At 46.3% G+C, this 23,025-nt stretch overlaps 1 protein-coding gene across 1 annotated transcript in view; it reads right to left on the reverse strand.

The window, feature by feature from the left end:
- rgs20 (regulator of G protein signaling 20) overlaps window positions 1-23,025 on the reverse strand; it is a gene marked incomplete at both ends in the record, with an annotated part of 48,455 nt that overhangs the window by 21,131 nt on the left and 4,299 nt on the right. The window contains one exon of the mRNA XM_084327589.1: window positions 399-568. Coding sequence (XP_084183715.1) covers window positions 399-568 — 170 coding nt within the window. The remainder of the gene's footprint in view (window positions 1-398; window positions 569-23,025) is intronic.

A 23,025-nucleotide genomic window follows, 5' to 3' on the forward strand; every position in this document is an offset into this window, starting at 1 on the left:
AAGTCCTCAAAAACAGCATTTTTCTACCTCAAGATCTTAAGCTGTTTTGAGCCTGGGCTCCAACCACGGTGGGAACTGTGTGGAAACTCAGCTGATTATCATGCAGCGGTGTCTCTCTGACATCACAAATCAGCACATTTTCAGATGACTCAGTTCAGTGAGGGGGTGCATATTGTGAGAGGAGAATTGGAAGAATGCGCCAAAATATGAGAATTAGAGACACAGATCATATTAATATAAGTCCACATAGCTAGGAAACAATGCTAAACACTGAAAAAGGCCATTTATAAGATAGTTCCCCTTTTTAATGTAATCTAATCTAAACGTTTTTTGTTTTTATTTTTACTTTGCGTCTTTTGGTCAAAAAGAAAATTGGATGACGTCGTGGGAGAACCTACCAGGAGCAGCTGCAGCAGCAGCACCAGCAGAAGCAGCAGGCGTTGGAGGCCCCTGGGTTGGCCTGGCCCGCCTGGTCCTGCTGGAGGGCCGGTGCGGTGCCTCCCGTCGCAGACTCCTGCTGCACCGACATCTGCCTCTTTCGCATCTCCATCCGCTCTGATCCCATGGGCTGTGTGGACAGAGAGGGGGGGGGGGGGGCTCTGATCGTCAACAGTGTTTTATTAACCCCAGCCACCGGCTCTCATCGTGGACAGTGGGCACTTGGGGCAAAAAAAAGGGCAGTTTGCACAGTCTGGCTCGGGTTAAAACACTGTTCACCAGTGGCGTGTACTAGATAGGGCCGAAGGGGGGGGGGGGGGGGGGGGGGGGGGATTGAGCCCTTGCCCTTTTGCCCCAAGTGCCCATCCAAAAACGTTACGTCCGAGAAGCCATTCGTCTCGGCCGGCAAAGTAATTGTAAGGCAACAAATCACTGTCGGCGCGAGAAGACAAAAAGGACACAAGCGCGGCGGGGTGGAAGACAGACCGCAGGGGAAGACGGACGGTAACCGCGACACAACCCGTGTTGTTGTACCACCAGGTCTGCATGTCTCGGCGTGGCGGAGCACCGAGGAGGTGGAAGTCATGGCTCCTGCTTGGTAACCAGTGTGGAGGAATTATCTCCTCCTAGGCATCCATCTGCTCGCACAGAGCATGAAGTAATGGCTTGTTGCTGAGCCCCTCCGCTCCAGGCTTGTGCTGGCATGCCCAACCGTGATATGGCAATGGAATGCTATTCACACTATCGGGGATACTGCGCATGGAGGAACAATTAGTGAGCGAGGGGAAATTCCCCCGCTGTCAAATTCTGTGGCCGTCCGACTGGAACTCAAGAACTAACGTGTTGTCAGGGGGAGGCAGAGCGGGTGGGGGGGGGGGGCTGGCGAGAGGATCCTCCCAGCCTCCCACACTCTCAGGGGCCACCTCCCAGCCTCCCACACTCTCAGGGGCCCCATCCCAGAATCCTCTCCCAGCCTCCCACACGCTCAGGGGCCACATCCCAGGATCCTCTCCCAGCCTCCCACACTCTCAGGGGCCACATCCCAGGATCCTCTCCCAGCCTCCCACACTCTCAGGGGCCACATCCCAGGATCCTCTCCCAGCCTCCCACACTCTCAGGGGCCACCTCCCAGGATCTTCTCTCCGCCTCCCACACTCTCAGGGGCCACCTCCCAGGATCTTCTCTCCGCCTCCCACACTCTCAGGGGCCACATCCCAGGATCCTCCCAGCCTCCCACACTCTCAGGGGCCACCTCCCAGGATCTTCTCTCCGCCTCCCACACTCTCAGGGGCCACCTCCCAGCCTCCCACACTCTCAGGGGCCACCTCCCAGGATCCTCCCAGCCTCCCACACTCTCAGGGGCCACCTCCAAGGATCCTCTCCCAGCCTCCCACACTCTCAGGGGCCACATCCCAGGATCCTCCCAGCCTCCCACACTCTCAGGGGCCACCTCCCAGGATCTTCTCTCAGCCTCCCACACTCTCAGGGGCCACCTCTCAGCCTCCCACACTCTCAGGGGCCACCTCCCAGGATCTTCTCTCAGCCTCCCACACTCTCAGGGGCCACATCCCAGGATCCTCTCCCAGCCTCCCACACTCTCAGGGGCCACCTCCCAGGATCTTCTCCCAGCCTCCCACACTCTCAGGGGCCACATCCCAGGATCCTCCCAGCCTCCCACACTCTCAGGGGCCACCTCCCAGGATCCTCTCCCAGCCTCCCACACTCTCAGGGGCCACCTCCCAGCCTCCCACACTCTCAGGGGCCACCTCCCAGCCTCCCACACTCTCAGGGGCCACCTCCCAGCCTCCCACACTCTTAGGGGCCCCATCCCAGAATCCTCTCAGCATCCCACACTAGCAACATTTGACTACACCAGGAGATGCGAAAATGCCTGGTTTGTGCACAGTGTAAATTACACTTCCCAGTGGCTATAAGCTTTCAATGTATATTGCTAAATAAGTTTTCACGATTTGTCAACCAGTGTTGACAACCCAACCTCATTGGGAGTCACACACCTTGACAGTCAGGTTGTTGTCTATTACCTATACCCGCTGTCTAGCGCTATACAGGCCTGATTCAACATAATAATGCCCACGTAGTATTGTATTGTAGGACAGCGGGCCTTACAGACAGCCTGTGCAGTGCACACAATACAGTATAGAAAGACCTCTCGTCTGCGTTTGATTAAACGTCTCGTTGTTATACAGCGCAGTGAACCAAGTCGTCGGCAAATCCCGTAAGATCAACCCGCGGCATCGTTAGGCTGCCAGCTGACACGTAAAACGATGCGTGGTCGGGAGCAGCGGTGTGGGGAGGAGGGCCATACCATACCATACCAGGGGCCCTCCGCCTCCCCATACCGGAGCTCCCGGCCGGGCATCGTTTCTCGTGTCAGCTGGCTGGCAGCCTAACGGAGGGGGACCTGAAGGCGCAGCTCTCTGTCATCACAGCATGTTGTTATTACGGAATACAAAACCATGACCGTTTCTAAAATGGACTCGTTCACGCCTTCAGTGAGATTCGGAAGTGGTTTCGTGAACAGATTCTGCGCGTCTACCCCCCCCCCCCCCCCCAAAAGATAAATGATAATGTTTTACGCGTTAGTGTCGGATAGGCTACTTCAAAGCAAACACAATATTACGTTACGCTATGGCTTCGATAGGTGATGGAATGGGGGTGTCCATTCAGAGGATATAAAACATGATATGACCATATCAATTATTATTGATCTGATATGTTACAATACATTCATGCATGTGTATATAAATACGCCATGGGGATTGAGTGCCCCGGCCCTGTTCGATATATAATACAATGAGAAGCCATTGCATTAGCTGCTCGCATCATCACATCAATAGAAAGTGCCACCATGAAGAAGAAGAAGAAGAAGAAGAAGAAGAAGAAGAAGAAGAAGAAGAAGAAGAAGAAGAAGAAGAAGAAGAAGAAGAAGAAGAAGAAGAAGAACCATACAGCCTCATCATCATCACCCTGGACAACCACTGAAAAGACACCGCGCAGATCTGTTAATAAAACCCCCCCACACACTGCACACCGAGATAGTGACATGCCATTTAAAAAACTACCGGCAATCAGGCCTTTCGAGGCGACACGAATTGTCAGTGTAAGAAGAACACATCATTTTGGCGACCAGTACTTACAATTTCACCATGTATGCCCAGAGAGAAGAGATAATTCTTCTTTGCCTTGATTACATCCGTTGGCACATAAGGCTTTCCCCCCAGACCGGCTGCCTCATGTCAGTACGCATGCGTGCGTCTCCTCTCCAAGTGGAGGAGCCCAGTGGACGCGTTAACTCCCTACATGTCACACATTTATTATGGTGTTCTTCTTCAGATTGCAGAGCTATTATACCCTGCCTGGCCTGTGTCCACTGACTGGCCAAGACATTATGTGGTATAATGGTTATACACGATGTCGAAGCAAATAAAGAAAAGAAAACGGTGCAAAATAGTATTGGTTGGGCAGGATGAAAAAAAATAAACATTGTCAACTTCACATAGGAATAATAGTCCCTCGAATTCACTATGAATTGAAAGGGGACCCTGATGTAAACAAGACAATCGTCTTTCTCTCGTCTGCATCCCCTTAACAATTGTGTGTATTGAGCTGTACTGTATTGTACCCATTCTGCAATCTGTTAAATAAAGTTTTCATTCATTCAGCTGCTTAGAATGACACCAAAGCTGAGCAGAAAAGTCAGTGTGCAAGGACAGATGTCCTGTCTGTGGTTCTATGACAAAAGCTCCCAATGCTGCTGTCCATGGTGCTGAAACAGCCACCCCTGCGCCGTGCGGGCTAAAGTAGGCCGCACCATCTATCAGTTTGACACACGTTTACAACGTTTACATGGTCGTTGTCCTGGTGTTTAAAACATTAAATGAAAGGTGAACTCTAAAGTTAAATCAGAGTCGTGTTGTGGAATGTCGCTGTTTTACACTCCCTGTTTTTTTTTTTACATCAGTTGTTTACCGGTTGCACGGCTTCGGGGCTTTTCTTCCACAGATGCGTGGTAGATATGCGTGTGTACTTCATTTGATCTAGTAGGCGAGCAATGCTGTGAGATGTGAGGCGAGCCAACACTGCCATCTGTAGGAAGTTCCGCCCTACGACGCTTTGAGATCAGTCCTCGTGCTATTGAGGGAGAACAATAATCATTTATATACACACTATGCCCTCATAATTCTGTAAAATAGCAATACATATAGGCTACTTTTTAACAATCAGTTTTCTGGAGTTCTTAAGAATAAAAAAAAAAAAAAAAAAAAACTGTATTATGGGTGAATTTACATTTATCTATCTGAGACGTAATATAGTGGACATTTTGCTGCAATGGGCCTAGCCAGCCTTGCTCTCTGCAAACACCAGATGGCACTCTGTACTCAATAGCTGTCTCGTCCATGAAGGAAATTCAATAGATAGGACTCGCTCTAACCTATGAAATACACGGCCACACAGAAGTGGTTGATGCATACAATCCTGCACAAGATTTGACATTGAGCTTGTCCAGTCAGAGTTGACGCAATCTCACCATTTCCACCACAGCATAATAAAATGCACAGAGTGAAGGTGAAAGGCTGTTCCTATAGTATAGTGTCTACATTGACTCCTGTGACACTGCCTGTCCTGACAGATACAATATATGTGACAGGATGTGAAACTGTGCCTTGCTGCATCTTATGTGGATGATGCAGGTTCACACGCCTTGCTGTCTCTTATGTGGATGATGCAGGTTTTACATGCTTTGCTGTCTCTTATGTGGATGATGCAGGTTTTACACACCTTGCTGTCTCTTATGTGGATGATGCAGGTTTTACACACCTTGCTGTCTCTTATGTGGATCATGCAGGTTTACACACCTTGCTGTCTCTTATGTGGATCATGCAGGTTTACACACCTTGCTGTCTCTTATGTGGATCATGCAGGTTCACACACCTTGCTGTCTCTTATGTGGATCATGCAGGTTTACACACCTTGCTGTCTCTTATGTGGATCATGCAGGTTTACACGCCTTGCTGTCTCTTATGTGGATCATGCAGGTTTACATTGCTCGCATTCTTCTTCTTAAAAATAATCGACCCAATAATTTTGACCTCCATCTCTGGAAGGGGTGTTGTTGTGTTTAAGTGGGGCAAGGCCTCATAAACACAACAGATTGTTAAACTCCGGGGAATACAGACCGTCCACTGTATTCCTCCCGTTGGGATGAAGACATGTGACTCTGCTCCATGCCACTTCATTTAACACCTTCCCCCGTGTCCGTGTGTTATGCAACGCCCTCCACCCCCCCCCCCCCCCCCCCGCCACACCTCCACCACGCACCCCAAACAACAGTGTCAGACTGACATCCACGCGCCGCAAAATGGAAATGATGTATTCTAGCACGGAGGGTTTGCGATGAACTCATAGACTCGTCCACAATGAGGCCCGGCTGCCAAGTGGAAGAGGGACATGACATACAAGGTCACGCTGCGCAACAATGGGACGAGCAGAACGGACGGATCAGAGCTTTTCAAGAGCTTTTTTCTCCCCATAAGGAGCATTGGGGATTCCAAGCATTGGTTGGTTGAAGTACTGTACTGAAGAGAGATACTGAGAGAGACACTCACACTCACTGCAGCTCACTGTACTGAAGAGAGATACTGAGAGAGACACTCACACTCACTGCAGCTCTCTGTACTGAAGAGAGATACTGAGAGAGACACACACTCAGTGCAGCTCACTGTACTGAAGAGAGATACTGAGAGAGACACTCACACTCACTGCAGCTCTCTGTACTGAAGAGAGATACAGAGAGAGACACACACAGTCAGTGCAGCTCACTGTACTGAAGAGAGATACTGAGAGAGACACACACACTCAGTGCAGATCACTGTACTGAAGAGAGATACTGAGAGAGAGAGACACACTCAGTCAGTGCAGCTCACTGTACTGAAGAGAGATACTGAGAGACACACACACTCAGTGCAGCCCACTGTACTGAAGAGTGATACTGAGAGAGACACATGGTCTACAAGATACACTACACCACTAAGGTAGGTACCCATGTACATGTCGAAATACTTCCCAAAGGTCAGTGAATTCCACGACCACAACACCAGAGGGAGTTCCACAAATCATGTTCAACCCAGATTCGGCTCAAACAAGGGACTAAACACGTTTCACAATTACGCCACATCAATGTGGAACGCCCTACCCACAGCCGTAAAGGAATGTGAATCCGTACCCTCCTTCAAAACCGCTCTCAAAGAGCACCTACGGGTGGCTGCAATTAGAAACTGGCCCCTGTAAATGTCCAAAGGGATGTCCCGATCCGATCACGTGATCGGGATCGGGGCCGATCACGTGATTTTCCGAAGATCGGGATCGACAAAAAAAATAAAAAATCTGCAATTTTTTTTTTTTTTTTTTTTTACTTTTTTTCTTTTTCAACAAACATGACCATGTTCACGTCTTAAACTCATACTGAGGCCTTAGTTTTGGTTTTAAATTGCATATCATCATTAATTTATTTATTGTCACACAGAGCAGAAGAATTTTGCCAAAACAAACCAATAGTATCCAGCTGCAGAACGGCAGACCAGCCAAAATCTCAGACCCAAATAAAAATTTTTTTTAATTTTTTTAATCCCAATTTCTCACATTACATTCACCCTGAATATTGACGTTATCCAGGTGAAAAGTTAACTTCATTCAAGCGAGGCATTGCAATCCTTGACATAAATCATTTGATGTATAATTAAATCAAAGGAAATGCGTTTGGGTCTGAGAGTGTGGCTGGTCTGCCGTTCTGCAGCTGGATACTATTGGTTTGTTTTGGCAAAATTCTTCTGCTCTGTGTGACAATAAATAAATGAATGATGATATGCAATTTAAAACCAAAACTAAGGCCTCAGTATGAGTTTAAGACGTGAACATGGTCATGTTTGTTGAATAAAAAAAAAAGTAAAAAAAAAAAAAAAAAAATTACTTTTTCTTTTATTTATTTTTTGATCGGATCGGGAAAGATCGTATTGGTAGATACTCAAAATCACATGATCGGGATCGGATCGGGAGCAAAAAAATTTGATCGGGACATTATATCCCAGTTGTCCCCATAACCTCCATCAAGACACAGAAGAAAGAATATCTCAGGTTATATCCCAGTTGTCCCCATAACCTCCACCAAGTCTGTGTTGGTGAAGGTACTCTCTGTAAATGTCAGAATCCCCAACATACAGTATAGTTACTGTGCTGATTCTTCATATCATCCCAGATGTTTCCATAGTCGTTTCTTCTTTATTATCTTTTTTTGCTGGTTGGTTTACCTATCTATTTTTATATTCAGATCAAAATGTTTGGCCTATATTTATGTCTTTCTAATATTACCCTCCCCGTACCTGCAGTGCACACCCTCCCCTCCCCCCATGCTGCTATCACGCCCGACTTTCCCCAACGGGATCAATAAAGTAATATCTTATCTTATCTTGATTGATCCTCCAATCACAAATGTTGCTTCCTTTGCCCAAAGGAAGCAACACAGTTCTGATTGGAGGATCAAGAAAAGAGGGTGGGGGGCGGCTGGGTGGCGCAGCGGACATTGCGCTCGTCACCAACGCAAGAGACACCGGGTTCGACTCCGGCTGTCTGCGTTGCCTCCGGCTTGGGCCGGCCGTCATACTAACTCATTGGCAGAGTTAGCAGGTGGAAGTCGATGGGTGGTAATCTGGACTTTGTGGACAGCGACTCCTACAGGTCGGTTGGGGGACGCCTGCACAGCAGAGACAGGAAATGGCGGGGGTAGTGTGAGCCTCCCACACGTTACACCTCGCCAATGAGAGTCCGCGCTGGCAGGTGAAAAGATGTGACAGGCTGCCTCCTCGTGTTTCGGAGGGGACACGTGATGCAAGGCTTCTATCCTCCCTACGGCCGACCTGTGGGGGGCATATGCGAGCAACGTTCAAGACAGGGGAGGGGTGAATTGGAAACAGCGAAATTGGGATGGGAGAAAAAATTGAAAATAAGGAGAAAAAAGTGGATACAAAAATAATAAAAGAGGGTGGGGCTTGAGATAGGCCAATCGTAGTTGCCATCCCTCTGAGCAGACACGTTGTTGTCCTATTGATTGGAACTAGGCTCTATCCTGCTCTAAACTTTGGAATTTACAACCTTTTCGGGGGGGAGGAAACCTTTGTGTTCGCCACTCTCCTAAAATCATAACCACCATTGATTCCACCTGACCTTTCCCTTAATTGCCAACGCCTGAGAGAGTTGGACGTTTCTGAGGTGGGGTGTATATAGCACTAAAGAGGAGGGCACGCCGTTCAGCAAAGGCTCATGAACCAAACAGTCGATAGTATTGACAGAAACACCGACACCTGCTCACAGCGCAAGAGGGAACGACCCGTACGTTGATGATCTCGACTGGTTAATCGATCAATCCCGAGGGAGCGGTCTGTCGCCGAGGCCGGAGAGGTTTACTCCCTGTCGGGGGACTAAGACAGAGCGTTTAATCACTGTCATCGTCCTACATGCTGACATAGGCTACGTTCACACCGCAAGCCTTAGTGCTCAATTCTGATCTATTGCACTGATTTACTTATTCTTTGTAAATAAATTCTTATTCTAAATGTGGCCAATATCAGATTCCAGTGTGAACTGGTCACACTTCTGAACTGACCCGCATGCGCAAACGAACAATAAAGACGATGGATGTTTATTTTTTTTGACAAATGTCAAGTGACATAAAAGTCACATGAAAGTCGCATGACTGTTCAGACTGAGGTCACATGACTGTTCAGACTGAGGTCAGATGACTGTTCAGACTGAGGTCGCATGACTGTTCAGACTGAGGTCACATGACTGTTCAGACTGAGGTCACATGACTGTTCAGACTGAGGTCGCATGACTGTTCAGACTGAGGTCACATGACTGTTCAGACTGAGGTCACATGACTGTTCAGACTGAGGTCGCATGACTGTTCAGACTGAGGTCACATGACTGTTCAGACTGAGGTCGCATGACTGTTCAGACTGAGGTCACATGACTGTTCAGACTGAGGTCACATGACTGTTCAGACTGAGGTCGCATGACTGTTCAGACTGAGGTCACATGACTGTTCAGACTGAGGTCACATGACTGTTCAGACTGAGGTCGCATGACTGTTCAGACTGAGGTTGCATGACACTTCAGACTGAGGTCACATGACTGTTCAGACTGAGGTCAAATTACTGTTCAGACTGAGGTCACATGACTGTTCAGACTGAGGTCACATGACTGTTCAGACTGATGTCACATGACTGTTCAGACTGAGGTCAAATGACTGTTCAGACTGAGGTCAAATGACTGTTCAGACTGAGGTCACATGACTGTTTATGAAAGTGGCCCAAATCAGAATTGAAAAGATGTGATTTGTGCTGTTCACACTGACATGAAAGAATCAGATCTGACCTATTCAGACCTGTGCCACTTTCACCCGCAGTGGAATGTAGCCAAAGAGGTACAGTAGAAACACATTCATCAAAGTTAAACTACAGAACATCAGGACAACCAGGAGGAGGGAGAGAACTCCCAGATTTAGTCCAAGGTAGAACACTGGAGCGCACAGATTTCAGGCAATACACTTGATTTGTGGATGATGCAGGTTTACAGTACATGCCTTGCTGTATCTTACAGTATGTGGATGATGCACACTTACGTGCCTTGCTGTATCACTGTAACACAATTAAAAGCTAAGGACAAATGCTTTAAATGATCTGAATAGTGACAATAATAGTATTTGATTTCATAGCTTGGCCTTATATCCCAGTTCTCCCCATAACCTCCACCAAGTCTGTGTTGGTGAAGGCGCTCAGTGTAAATGTCGGAATCCCTAACATATAGTTAGTGTGTTGATCCTTCATATCATCCAGGATGTATCCATAGTCGTTTTTCTTTAGCTGGTTGACCTATTTCAAACCCCGCCCTCTTTTATTTTTTCTGGTTGATCTATCTCAAACCCCGCCCTCTTTTCTTTTTTGCTGGTTGACCTATCTCAAACCCGCCCTCTTTTCTTTAACTGGTTGACCTATCTCAAACCCTGCCCTCTTTTCCTTAGCTGGTTGACCTATCTCAAACCCTGCCCTCTTTTCTTTAGCTGGTTGACCTATCTCAAACCCTGCCTTCTTTTCCTTAGCTGGTTGAACTATCTCAAACCCCACCCTCTTTTCTTTTATCTCATATTTCTCTCACTTGATGTTAAAGGGGAACTATTTTACTATTTCTTTCACTATATGGGCACTTTTACACAATTCCCGTGAGTTTATGGAACACCTCTGTAATTTTAAATTTTTTTTAATTCATTGTTTTGTATTTCTAATCAAGTCCTCAAAAACAGCATTTTTCTACCTCAAGATCTTAAGCCGTTTTGAGCCTGGGCTCCAACCACTGTGTGGTAACTGTGTGGAGTGTGTGTGAGTCTCAGCTGATTATCATGCAGCTGAGTCTCTCTGACATCACAAATCAGCACATTTTCAGATGACTCAGTTCAGTGAGGGTGAATATTGTGAGAGGAGAATGAAGTCCACATAGCTAGGAAACAATGCTAAACACTGAAAAAGGCCATTTATAAGATAGTTCCCCTTTAAACTAACATTTGGACACAGGGCGCGTCTTCATCAGAGTCAGACGGTGTGGGGAGATGATGGGCTGCATATCACTGTCACTGAATAGAAATATCTTGGTGTGTGGCTCGATGAGAATTTTATATTTAAATTCCATGTGGACAATCTTGCCTCCAAGTTGCTTCCTATACAGAAACAGAACCAGCTTTCCTTTGATTAGTAGGAAGAGAGTTGTCGAAGCCTTGGACTATGGTGACGTAATTTATAGACATACTACGGCCTCAACTCTTAAATCCTTGGACTCTGTATATCACTCTGCCCTCAGATTCATCACTAATGATAGATACAACACTCATCACTGTGTCCTTTATGAGAAGGTTGGTTGGTCCTCTCTGACGGAGAGGTGCAACAAACACTGGTATTTGTTCATTTTTAAGGCCATTCATTTTTAAGGTAAGCTACCTCCTTAAACTACATCTTATATACATTATTGGAATGGAATATTGGAACCTATGGAACCCATTCTAGTGACTGGCTGGAACATGCAAATTGACCTTGTAGAAGTGGAGCAATCTTCAATTTACTTGGGCATGTACTTTTTGGCGGATTTTCTGAGTTTCCTTGAGTTTGCTCTGAACAGGGTAAATCTGCATTTCACTATGATGCCCCTATAGCTCAAGGAATGAACTCCAACAGTCCTTAAGGCTTGAGATTCTCCCGTCCATTGCAGAGTTTAAAACCTTGATCTCCAACATTTGTCAATCAAGTTGTACGTGTTTTAATTAATTTGTTATCCTTACTTTTGCCTCATTTTGTTGTCTTATTGTTGTGACTTTATATGCCTTTTATTTTTGCTCATTTCTGTATGTACATGACTGTAAATGAGGGAAACCACAGTTGCCTTTTGAGTTTAAATAAAGGTTTGAAATTAAATGAAATACAGGCAGGATAGAAAGAAAAGAAAAAACAAATATATAAATCTATATTCATGGCATGACATTCTTTCGTACCCTCTCAGAGAGCTGCACTGGCTTCCTATTTCCACATTAATCCACTTCAAGGTCCTTGACTGTGCAGCGCAGGGAACAGCTCCCTCCTACCTCCGGTCAATGGTCTCTAACTACACACCCTCAAGACCCCTCCGCTCTACATCCTCTGGCCGCCTCAGACCCACTCCTATCCGAGCTCCGAGGGGGTCGTCAAAGAGAAAGAGAAGCAGGCTATGCTCGGTCCTCGCTCCACACTGGTGGAACAAACTCCCCACCACAGTCAGTCATTAATATGTGTACCATAATTAAAACAAGGATTCAGTGTCCCCCGATGACATCATTAACTCATTAACTCTCAATAACTTTCAAACTAAACACATTTTTTGAAAGACTGTTACAGATTAGATTCAAATGTATTGTCACTATTCAGTACAGTACAACAAAAACAAGTTTGGCATCCAACCAGAGTCCAAATATAACAGTAAAGTGCAACAGTAATATACAATGTACGGGTGATTAAACTGTAAAATATATAAATTAGGACTAGTGAGTAATAGTGCTAATCAGATGTGTGTACAGATTCCGCTGCATCAATACAAGATTAGCATGAAGTACCTGAAGAACTAGACTACATTAGTAATCTAAATGGTAAATAGTGCATTTTTATAGCGCTTTTATTCAACATGGTTTACAATTTCTGTTCCTCACATTCACCCATTCACTCACACACCGATGGCAGAGGCAACCATGCAAGGTGCCAACCTGCACATTGGGAGCAATTAGGGGTTAAGTGTCTTGCTCAAGGACACTTCGACACGCTGCCCGGGAGGTGCAGGAATCGAACCCGGGAACCTTCCGACTACGACTGCTCTACCCGTCACCCCCTGTAATCTGACCCATGTGCAAAATAAATCAGCTTTTTCGGGGGTGAAATTCCCCTTTAACCGAATGCCATGGCTTCAGTTCTTGGAACACCACTTGTTGACAGAGTCACCTATGGAGCGACAATAATTTGGCCATGACGACAAGGTTTCTCTCTTTAGCCTTTGGCGTGGTTTATTATTCACATTGCACACATCAGCACACGAGACCTTCTCCTTGTGAGAGGCGACGGAGGAAGAGACAGAGGGGGAGGTAACATCTCCTTTTATACCTCTTACCTGGCGTCAGCTTCAATAGCTATGCCTATAGCGCCCTCTTGTGGAAACAGTTAAGCAGTTACATGCAATCGTATATAACACATAACTTCAACACGACTGATGAAGATAATGACCGCACAGTAAATTGACTCTTCACATCTCCTGCCCTCCACCACACCACACTCCAAGTTCAACCGGCTCCCTCTAGAGAGGAGCGCTCCTCGTTATGTCCTCTCTGCGAATAGCACCATGACCAGACCTCTGATCACTACCGCCATCGGAACGCTCCCATTCAACCATTTACCGTGAACTAGTCTGGCGGCGAACTCCGAGTGAGATCACGTTTGCCTGCGGTCTACCCGGCTATTTTAGGGAAAACCCCTCTTGTCACTCAGAACAACTGGTTGCTTCAGCTTTAGATATTATATTAGATTAGATTAGATTAGATTAGATTAAAATGTATTGTCATCACCAGAGTGCAAATTGAACAGTAAAGTGCAATATGAGACGTGCAAAAAATGTGTTTTACTCATAAGGATATAGAATAAAACTGTGTATATTGTATAGTAGTGTACATAGGACCCAGTGCCCTAATTCGTAGCTGCATTATCTCAGGACTTTAACATGTCTATTTTATCATGTCTATTTTTTTTTATCTATATATATATATCCATATCTGTCTGAATATGCCTGCATATAATCCTTCTATATGCTAATTTATTGTATTTATATTATTGGATGCTGCTATGGTTGAGGAACCACAACACATTTTATTTCACTATTTTTTGCTGTAAGGTACTAAATTACGTGACAATAAAGGAATCTGAATCTGAATCTGAATATATACCTACTTATACACCTGCATATAACCCATATAACTCTGTATGATAGCATGTACAATAATGCTGTATATACTGTATATATATATATATTTATTCTTACCGTATGTATATATCTATCCACATCTGTCTGTACATACAGTACCTCCATATAATCCTTTTTACATACCTGTAGATACTATAATAATAATAATAATAATAATAATAATAATAATAATAATAATATATAATAATAATAATAATAATAATAATAATAATAATAATAATAATAATAATAATAATAATAATAATAATAATAATAATAATAATAATAATAATAATAATAATAATAATAATAATAATAATAATAATAATAATAATAATAATAATAATAATAATAATAATAATAATAATAATAATAACTTTACATTTTATATAGCGCCTTTCAAGAGACCCAAGGTCGCTTTACATAGGGGGGGGGGATAACAAAGTAACAGACAGTGGACAGACACAACATATACATATAAAGTGAGAGATTAGGGGTTAAAGGCCAAGTTGAAGAGGTGGGTTTTGAGCAGTTTTTTGAATGAGTCCAGAGTTGGGGCGGTGCGGAGTTCTGCGGGGAGGGAGTTCCAGAGGGTGGGAGCCAGGGGCGTTTTTAGGGTTAGAAAACTTTTTACAGAAATACGCAATTTTAGAGTAATTAGAGACGAATACTGAAGAACTAGATTAGAGGTTCTCAAAGTGAGGTCCAGGTCCATGAGAGGGATCTGGGCAGTCCCCATAGAAAATTCAAAGTTCTGTATCATTACTAGGGGATCCGCTCGGCATCACTCATGCACTCCCTCGTGTACGTGCACGCGCACTGAATAAATTCCACAAATGTACCTTTAATACCAGTATTCATCTGACCACACCCCTCGTTAGCTTACCTTCATAAGCAGGTGTGTGGTCACCTGCTCTCCTCCTTCTTGCTTTCACCACAAGGAAGTGCCTCGGTAGTACCCCACTTGACGTGTTGTTAGTTGAAAAGAGTTGTGACGAGTCTACATTGTGCTTAGTTTTTTCTTCTCTCATATCTGTTAAAAGGGAAAAGCTAAGTCATAATGTTTTCTTCGGAGAGTAGACCTACTCTTCACCAGCGGTTCTCCATTCCCGCCTCCGTCGTGCGTTCTGGTGCGGGGCTGCTGCCACTTTCGTGGTTGCCGACCCAGCCCAGGAGGCAGCCGATGGGTAGTTTGCCTCTCCGAGGAGCCGAGGCATCGGTGCCGTCGCTCCGGCGATGGCCTGATCTCGACTCTGGTTCCTCTGGTTCCAGGGAATCGTCCGTTGTTGAACGGGCGGTTGTTTTGGGTCCGGAGGACTTGCGACGCAAACTTTTTGCGTCTGCCCGTTCACGTCGCAAGATGGTGGCATGCAGGCGCGAACGGCCTGGGTTTGGAGAATTGCTGGAGACCAGCGAGGATGCGTCCGGCTCTGGATTTCCGATGGAAACTGAGGACTTCATGGAAGAGTCGGACGGATTCTTGTTTGAAGGTCCTGTGGAGGAGAGTATCCCTCCTATCCAGGAGGGGGGAGAAATGGCTCCTTGGGACGCCTTGTTCGAAGATGTCGGGGAACCACCTCGGCCTCATCAGCAGGATGCCCTGCTATCAGCCACATCAGACTGTGGCTCCTCAATGGGTCGAAGCCTGCTGCATGTGAGGGATGTGGGTTCGGTGGAGGAAGGTCAGCAGGGGGAACTGCGGGCTTTGTTTCCCGAGCTCATGGCGGTAGCCGCCGCTGCAAACGGCGTGCCACTGCCGCTGCCATTGCCTGCTCCTGTCCCTGACGATCTCATAGGTCATCTCTGGCAGCGTCGCCCGGTGAGAGGGGTGGACGTTGTCTACCCATTTTTCCCCTCAATGGGGGCCTATGTTCGTCAGGGTCAGGCGGTGTCTCACATCATGGGACTTACCCCCGCCTACGTACCTGTTACGCGGGTGTCGGGGTTGGTCAAAGGTATGAGAGAGGGCGTGCCACGGCTTGATAGTCCGATGGCCGCTCTCCTCTGTCCGGATGTGGTGTGGGAACCATTATGCAAGCCGGTTCTCCATGGAAGATCGGCTAGGCGATTGGCATATTGGGGTGACCAGTCATTTATCGCTGGTACACAATCGCTGGCTGTGGCTTCTAACATCGCCCACCTAGCTAGATTTGTATCGGGGATTATGACGGGCGGCGTGGATCTGACCGAGGTAAAATGCGATCAGATCACCCAGGTGCTGGCCATAACCTCGGGGAAGACGCGCGCCCTGGCCACCCTGACCCAGCGCCACCTTTGGCTGGAGCAGGCTCGAGTGCTGGAGAAGAAGAGAACCCCTCTTCTGACGGCCAACCTCTCCGATGCTGGACTGTTCGGGAAGGCCCTGCGGTTGATGACCTCAACGTGCAGAGAGATGGCAGAGGAGAGATCCGTTCTTCAACCCCATTTTCCGCCTCCCGTCCTTGCCGGTGGAGTCAGAAGGCTTCCACGACGTCGAGCTTCCTCCGCCGTGCCTACCACTGCCTCTACCGCCGCTGCTGGCCCCTCCAAGAAGGCCAGGAGAAGAGACAGCGCTTCTGCTACCGCCGACCCATCCACGACCGGAGGAGACGGTAGGGAACGTCGAGACCAGCAGACAGTTAACTACCGTCCCTCCGGGGCTCCTCGGGGTGGCAAGACTCGAGCGGCGCGAGGTGGCAGACGCCGCTAAGAGTGACTTTTCCCCTCTGTGCCCCCTCTCCTCTACACCCTCCCCGGCCCCTTATGATTGTGTTTTTGAGCCATATAAAATAAAAAAGTTCCCCGATAGAAGGGGAACTATGTTTTTGGCCAAACAAACTGTGTGTTTCTTCAACAAATCATATGATGGGGTTGCGTAAATATGAATCTGCACTGTTACGTTGAGAGATGAGTCATGTTACGAGATTAAGCAAGGTCTGCAAGCATACACTCAGTCGTAGGAGGTTCTATTAGCCTGACGCTCCACATGCAGGTAGAAACTGGTGGTATTCCATTGCTTAAACAAAGTATATGTGTTCCACGACGCTGTTGTGTTAGTTGCAGTAATACTCGTACACACACGTTCCACGGCCTAGCCGTTACTCTCGGTCAGCGTTTTGCTATGTACGACATAGTCAACGGGTGTAGGATTCACACACATACGACTTGTTTTGTTGTAAATCCTGTTCACATATTTTGTGGGTAGCGGGCATTGTATTAGCTTACGCTATACATTAGCATTCTACCGGAGGTTTCAAAATGCTACAGTTGTTTTTGTGTGTAGGGAAAGAAGGGTTTTTTGTTCAGGGCCGAGCCGTTAGGACGTCTTGGCAGGGGGGGGGGGGGGGGGGGTTATCCTGCCGACTCCTATTACAAACAGGAGCCGTGTGCAGGGTTTCCCCGTCATAGCAATGTTGCTATGGCGACGCCTTCCGTGAGTTAAAGAGTGTTAAGGTGTCGAGTTAGAGCGTAGGGCTTACGGGTCTGCTACGCTCGATTTATGTGTAAACTTGAATCAGTTGGTCACGTGACTCACAGTTGACATGTCTTTTTCATGACTACGACTCATGTGGGAAGGTTTCTGGGAAGGTTTCTGGGAAGGTCTGGGCCCTCATTCATTAACGTGTTCTACGCACAGATCTGTGCTTACCCTGTGCGTACGATCATTTCTAAGCAAAGAGTGGGATTCATCAATTTCGATTTGAACTTGACTCCGTGCTTACATCTACGCACAGGTCAGACCACACTTACCTGGCGCTCAGTGGTAGAATATATTATTACAACAAGGAAATGAGCTTCTGTGCATAATAACACTGGCATGTTCTGTACGAACCGTAGTTCATTATAGTTCATTGTAAAATAGCAACAGTAGTGTAATTATGGTCAAAACCCTATAAATAGCATTTGGAATAATAGATCTTTCTCTCAGAATGAATGCAGCATGGTTTATATAGCGTTATTGGAATATACGGGGTGTAGGCTACTGACTGACTGCGCTCCGCGTAGCTTGATTGATTGATTGATTGAAAAGTTTATTAACAGATTGCAGAATGGGTACAGTACAGTACAGCTCAGTACATACAATTGTTAATTGGGGATGCAGACCAACTTTCGTCTTGTTTACATCAGGGTCCCCCATTTTCAATTCATCATAAATCATAAAGCTCAACTCGTTATTATTCTGCGCAGACCGCAGAAACACGGGAACGTTTTGATTATATTTAAAAGGCTTTACGTTAAACGAAACAAGTGGAATTTCGAAGCTGTAAGCAGAATACAAGTCATATGAATATAGTGTTCTTCCCCCTTTTTACTGTATAAGAAAGAATAGAAAATGCATTGCAATGACACTATAGTGGACAGACTATGTATATGATGGGATTCAAGTTCGCGTTTTTGTTGATCATAGGCATGCTGTCAGAGTATGATATCTTCAAACATTCTAGAACATTTGTCGTCACAGATCATGTCCTAATAGAACATAGGCTATGGCATGGATCGTTCGTGATATTGTGTGGACTGTAATTATTACTGTACCGGTACCACCCATTGTGACAACAGCCTTGTGAGTCCCGCACACAAACATGATGGAATTCAAGTTCATGTATTGAAAGGCAGGCTACATCATACATGCAGTGAGATTCATTGTTCTTGTATATGCTCTCTATTATTGTTTATATAGGCTACCCAATACTGACATCAAAATAGATTGTAGTATGCCTCTAGAAATCATATGCAGCAGGTAGAAAATTGACGGGAGATCCATCGCGATTTGGAATAAAATTGAGGAGAACTTTAATCCCAGCTGGGTATTAATCAAACAACACGGGAAAAGGCAGTCATATTCCAGCGCGGTCTTTATTAGCCGACAACAAAATAGATGCCTCTAAAAATCATATAGCCAATCGAACACAACTAATAAAGGCATTCATATTACAGCACGGTTATAATGACACACAACCAACGCCAAACAGTGGTCAACGAACGGTCTTTATTAGTATTTTGAGCTGTCCAGGCAGAATTGCAGCAATGGTCTTAGGGAGCCGTTGATATCTGACATCACCGTTTACGAGTCCGCCTTTTATTTATCCCAGGGCCATAATACGCAATAGTGTCTTCTTGGTTCGACAGCAGTGAACAATCTTCGTGGAGTTTCTCAGAGTCCCACTCGGGTCAGTCCATTATTTCACATCCCATGGGGGGTGTTTCCTCATTTTCATGACCATATATGGATAATCATGCACGAGCATTGACGGTAGAACAAAGTGGTATTCATCAACACGGAGGACCATAGAGCCTGCGTACGCACCGTGTGATGAATCCCGACTTCCCTGTGCGTACACTAGTTCTACATTCCGTGCTTACGTGTTGAAATAGAAATGTTCTACGCACACTATTGATGAATGAGGGCCCTGGTCTTTACTCTTTGACAAAAGGAGTGACTGGATGTAAAAACATGTAAACGGTTTTTTACTCCCAGCTGTGCAGTTGGGTTCATACGGGTGATGCTTCTTCTTTATTGTTATAAAGAGTTGGATGAATCTATATGAATTGGAAATGGGGGATCCTGATGGAAACAAGACTAACGTCTTTCTCAGGTCTACATCCCCTTAACATTTGTGTGTATTGAGCCGTACTGTATTGTACCCATTCTGCAATCTGTTGGATAAAGTTTTCATTCATTCATTCATGGAGTTGGTTGCATCCCGCCCCTCTTTTCGTTCCTCTGGGCGCCTTGGGGATTCAATAACACATAGTGCTAGCTCAGGATGTTCTGCTGGACATTAGGAAACTGACTGGCGCGCCTTGGTTGCTTGGGGTTAAAACTGCGTTTTTATAAAGCAATTGGGATGGGGGTTTTCCTCTTCCGACGACCTGTGTGGTTGTCGACGGGTTCTCGTTCATATCAGGGGATGATAACGGAATGGATCTGAACATATGTAGAAGGGTCTCACGCCCCCGGGGGGTGGGCCACCGGGCGAGGTTCGCACCGAACGTCTGAGTGGCGCCTTCTTTTTATGTTTAAAGGGGAACTATTTTACTATTTCTTTCACTATTTGGGCACTTTTACACAATTCCTGTGAGTCTATGGAACACCTCTGTAATATATATATTTTTTTTATTCATTGTTTTGTATTTCTAATCAAGTCCTCAAAAACAGCATTTTTCTACCTCAAGATCTCGAGCCGTTTTGAGCCTGGGCAGCAGAACTGTGTGCAGCTCATCTTGTATCTCAACATTAACATGCAGCGGTGTCTTTCTGACATCACAAATCATCACATTTTCAAATGACTCAGTTCAGTGAGGGTGAATATTGTGAGAGGAGAATTGGAAGAATGCGCCAATATGAGAATTTTGAGACATAGATCATATTAATATAAGTTCACATAGCTAGGAAACAATGCTAAACACTCAAAAAGGCCATTTATAAGATAGTTCCCCTTTAAGATCAACACGCATATCTGCCCCTTCTCCTGGAGATGGCATGTCGGCGTGGTTAGGGCACGGGACTGGTTCTGGTCACGCTGGTCCGGATCAGTTAAACCCGTTGTCCGCCGGGGATGCAGATCTGCTGTTCTGGTACCCTGAGGGACTTGGGCTTTTTTCAGGGGGAAAAATGCTAGGTCGGTCCGGGTGTCGCAGGGTTAAGCGCTATGGAACCCTTGTTGGGTGCATTGTATTCTACACTGTCGTAATGGCTTACGGCCGTGCCAACCTGTACGCGCCCGATCTCGTCGGATCTCGGCCACCACGCAGGTTGGTCTTGGTTAGTACTTGGTTGTGTGACCTCCTGGGAATACCAAGTACGGGGTGTTGGGGCTGGTTTTCCATTCTTGCGCTCTTCTCTTACGCATGGCGAAGAGGGGCCTGTTGGAGTGGTCTTTGACCTCCTTGGGGGACCCTGTGCTCCCCGTACCACCGGGCCCGGTCCGAAGTAATGTTTTCGTTGACCCGTAGGCCCGGGATAACCCTGTTGGGAACTGGAACACAGGTACTACGGCAGTGCCGCAGGTATGTTTTGGAGTTTTTTCCTGGGGGGTTATGGGACCAACCACCGCATAGGGTAACGACTAGGTGGTTGGTTCTCTGGTGTGTTGGAGCAGTGTCAACTCCCGGGTTAACCGGTTGAGGGTGCCCCTGCACGTTCATGACGTCTGCCAATCGTGTCAGCCTTCTCTGCCTCAACCCCTCTGGGTGGGGGTTTTTAAATGGAGGCGTGATCATGCAACAACACCAGCATGCGCCCCTTCCGCCGGGGCGGCTGTGTTCAGCTGTCCCCTCTGGCGCCTGTCTCGTCCGCAGTCTCCAGGCTCGGGTTAACAGCCTGTTGCCTGGTTTTTCCCCGGTGCGCTGCCTGCTTCCGTTGGTTATCCTTTTTGTGTGCTTACGGCCATGCTGACTGCCTGTTCTGCAGGGTCAGTGTGCCAGGTGGTGTACTATTGGGGGGACAGGGCCCGCTCGGCTGAGGGGCCTTTGTTCGAATACGCTGGCGATGTGGGGGGCGGGGTCACTAAGTGCCCACCTGGTGGGGTCGTGATGCTGGCATCATGGACTTCTCCGGGCCCCCGTTCCAGGGGGTCCAGTCCCTTTGGTAGGTCTGGGCCTTCCTTCGCGCTCCGCTGCTACGGCCTTGCCACGGGGTTGGGTTTGCCCTTGACCCCGTGTTTCTGGGGGCAGTAACGAGGTTGTTCCCTCCGTTCGTTCCCGGGTGGCATGCGGGTTGTGCGTGTGTGTAGTCGTGGGGTCAGGCCACGGCTGCTCACCCTGTGCGTTGAATTGCTTGAGTGCCTCTTCGCACGGTCGGGTCCGTCGCCCTCCCGGGAAACCTCTAATAGGGGGGGTGCCCTCCATTAGGGGGGGTCGGGGGGGCTCGGCCCTCCCTGTTCTGATGGTTGTGGGGGGCCTTCAGCGGGGTGTATTTGTCGGCCGGTGGCTCCGCTCGGCCTCCCTATGTGCATGAGTGATGCCGAGCGGATCCCCTAATGATACAGAACGTTAGGTTATGACTATAACCAAGTTCTGTTAATTAGGGGTGACGCTCGGCATCCGACGCCGCTGCAGCCCTTGACCTCACCTTGTGGTGAAAGCTTGGGAAGGAGGAGAGCAGGAGACCACACACCTGCTTATGAAGGTAAGCTAACGAGGGGTGTGGTCAGATGAATACTGGTATTAAAGGTACATTTGTGGAATTTATTCAGTGCGCGTGCACGTACGCGAGGGAGTGCATGAGTGATGCCGAGCATCACCCCTAATTAACAGAACTTGGTTATAGTCATAACCTAACGTTAACAGGACCAAATCATCAGTTTCTTATTTATTTATTTAACCTTTATTTAGCCAGATAAAACATTGATCTGGTCCAAGAGGCCCCAACAGGACTACAAATATACATACATACTTACATACTTATATACATATATATATATATATATATATATATATATATATATATATATATATATATATATATATATATATATATATATATATATATATATATATATATATATATATATATATATATATTAGTGCTGTCAAACGATTAAAATATTTAACTCGATTAATCGCATGATTGTCCATAGTTAACTCGCGATTAATCGCAAATTAATCGCATTTTTATTTTTTTAATTCTTTTTACCTTAAACAGATCTTTTTCAAGTTCCAAGTTTTAATACTCTTATGAACATGCGAGTCAACAAATGCTTGCTTTATGCAGCCATTTAACACAAAAGGATGACCCTCATGCATTGCAAATGTGCATCAAATTCAAAACAGAGTGATGCACAAAATAACTTAAAAGAAAATAATAATTTAAAACAATGAATAAAGTGTGCATGAAATAATAGGGGAAAGAAAACGTTAGGAACTTGTTACATTCACACACACAAGGGCTGATTAATCACACATCCCCCTCTCTCCCTCACACACACACTTTCCCAGCTCTCTTTCTCTCTTGCCTCTTCCTCATCTCACACACACACACACACACACACACACAGCATCAATAATACACCTGAG

This window comes from Notolepis coatsorum (genome assembly GCF_963971535.1).
Source record: "Notolepis coatsorum genome assembly, chromosome: 13".
NCBI classification, from domain to species: Eukaryota; Metazoa; Chordata; class Actinopteri; order Aulopiformes; family Paralepididae; genus Notolepis; species Notolepis coatsorum.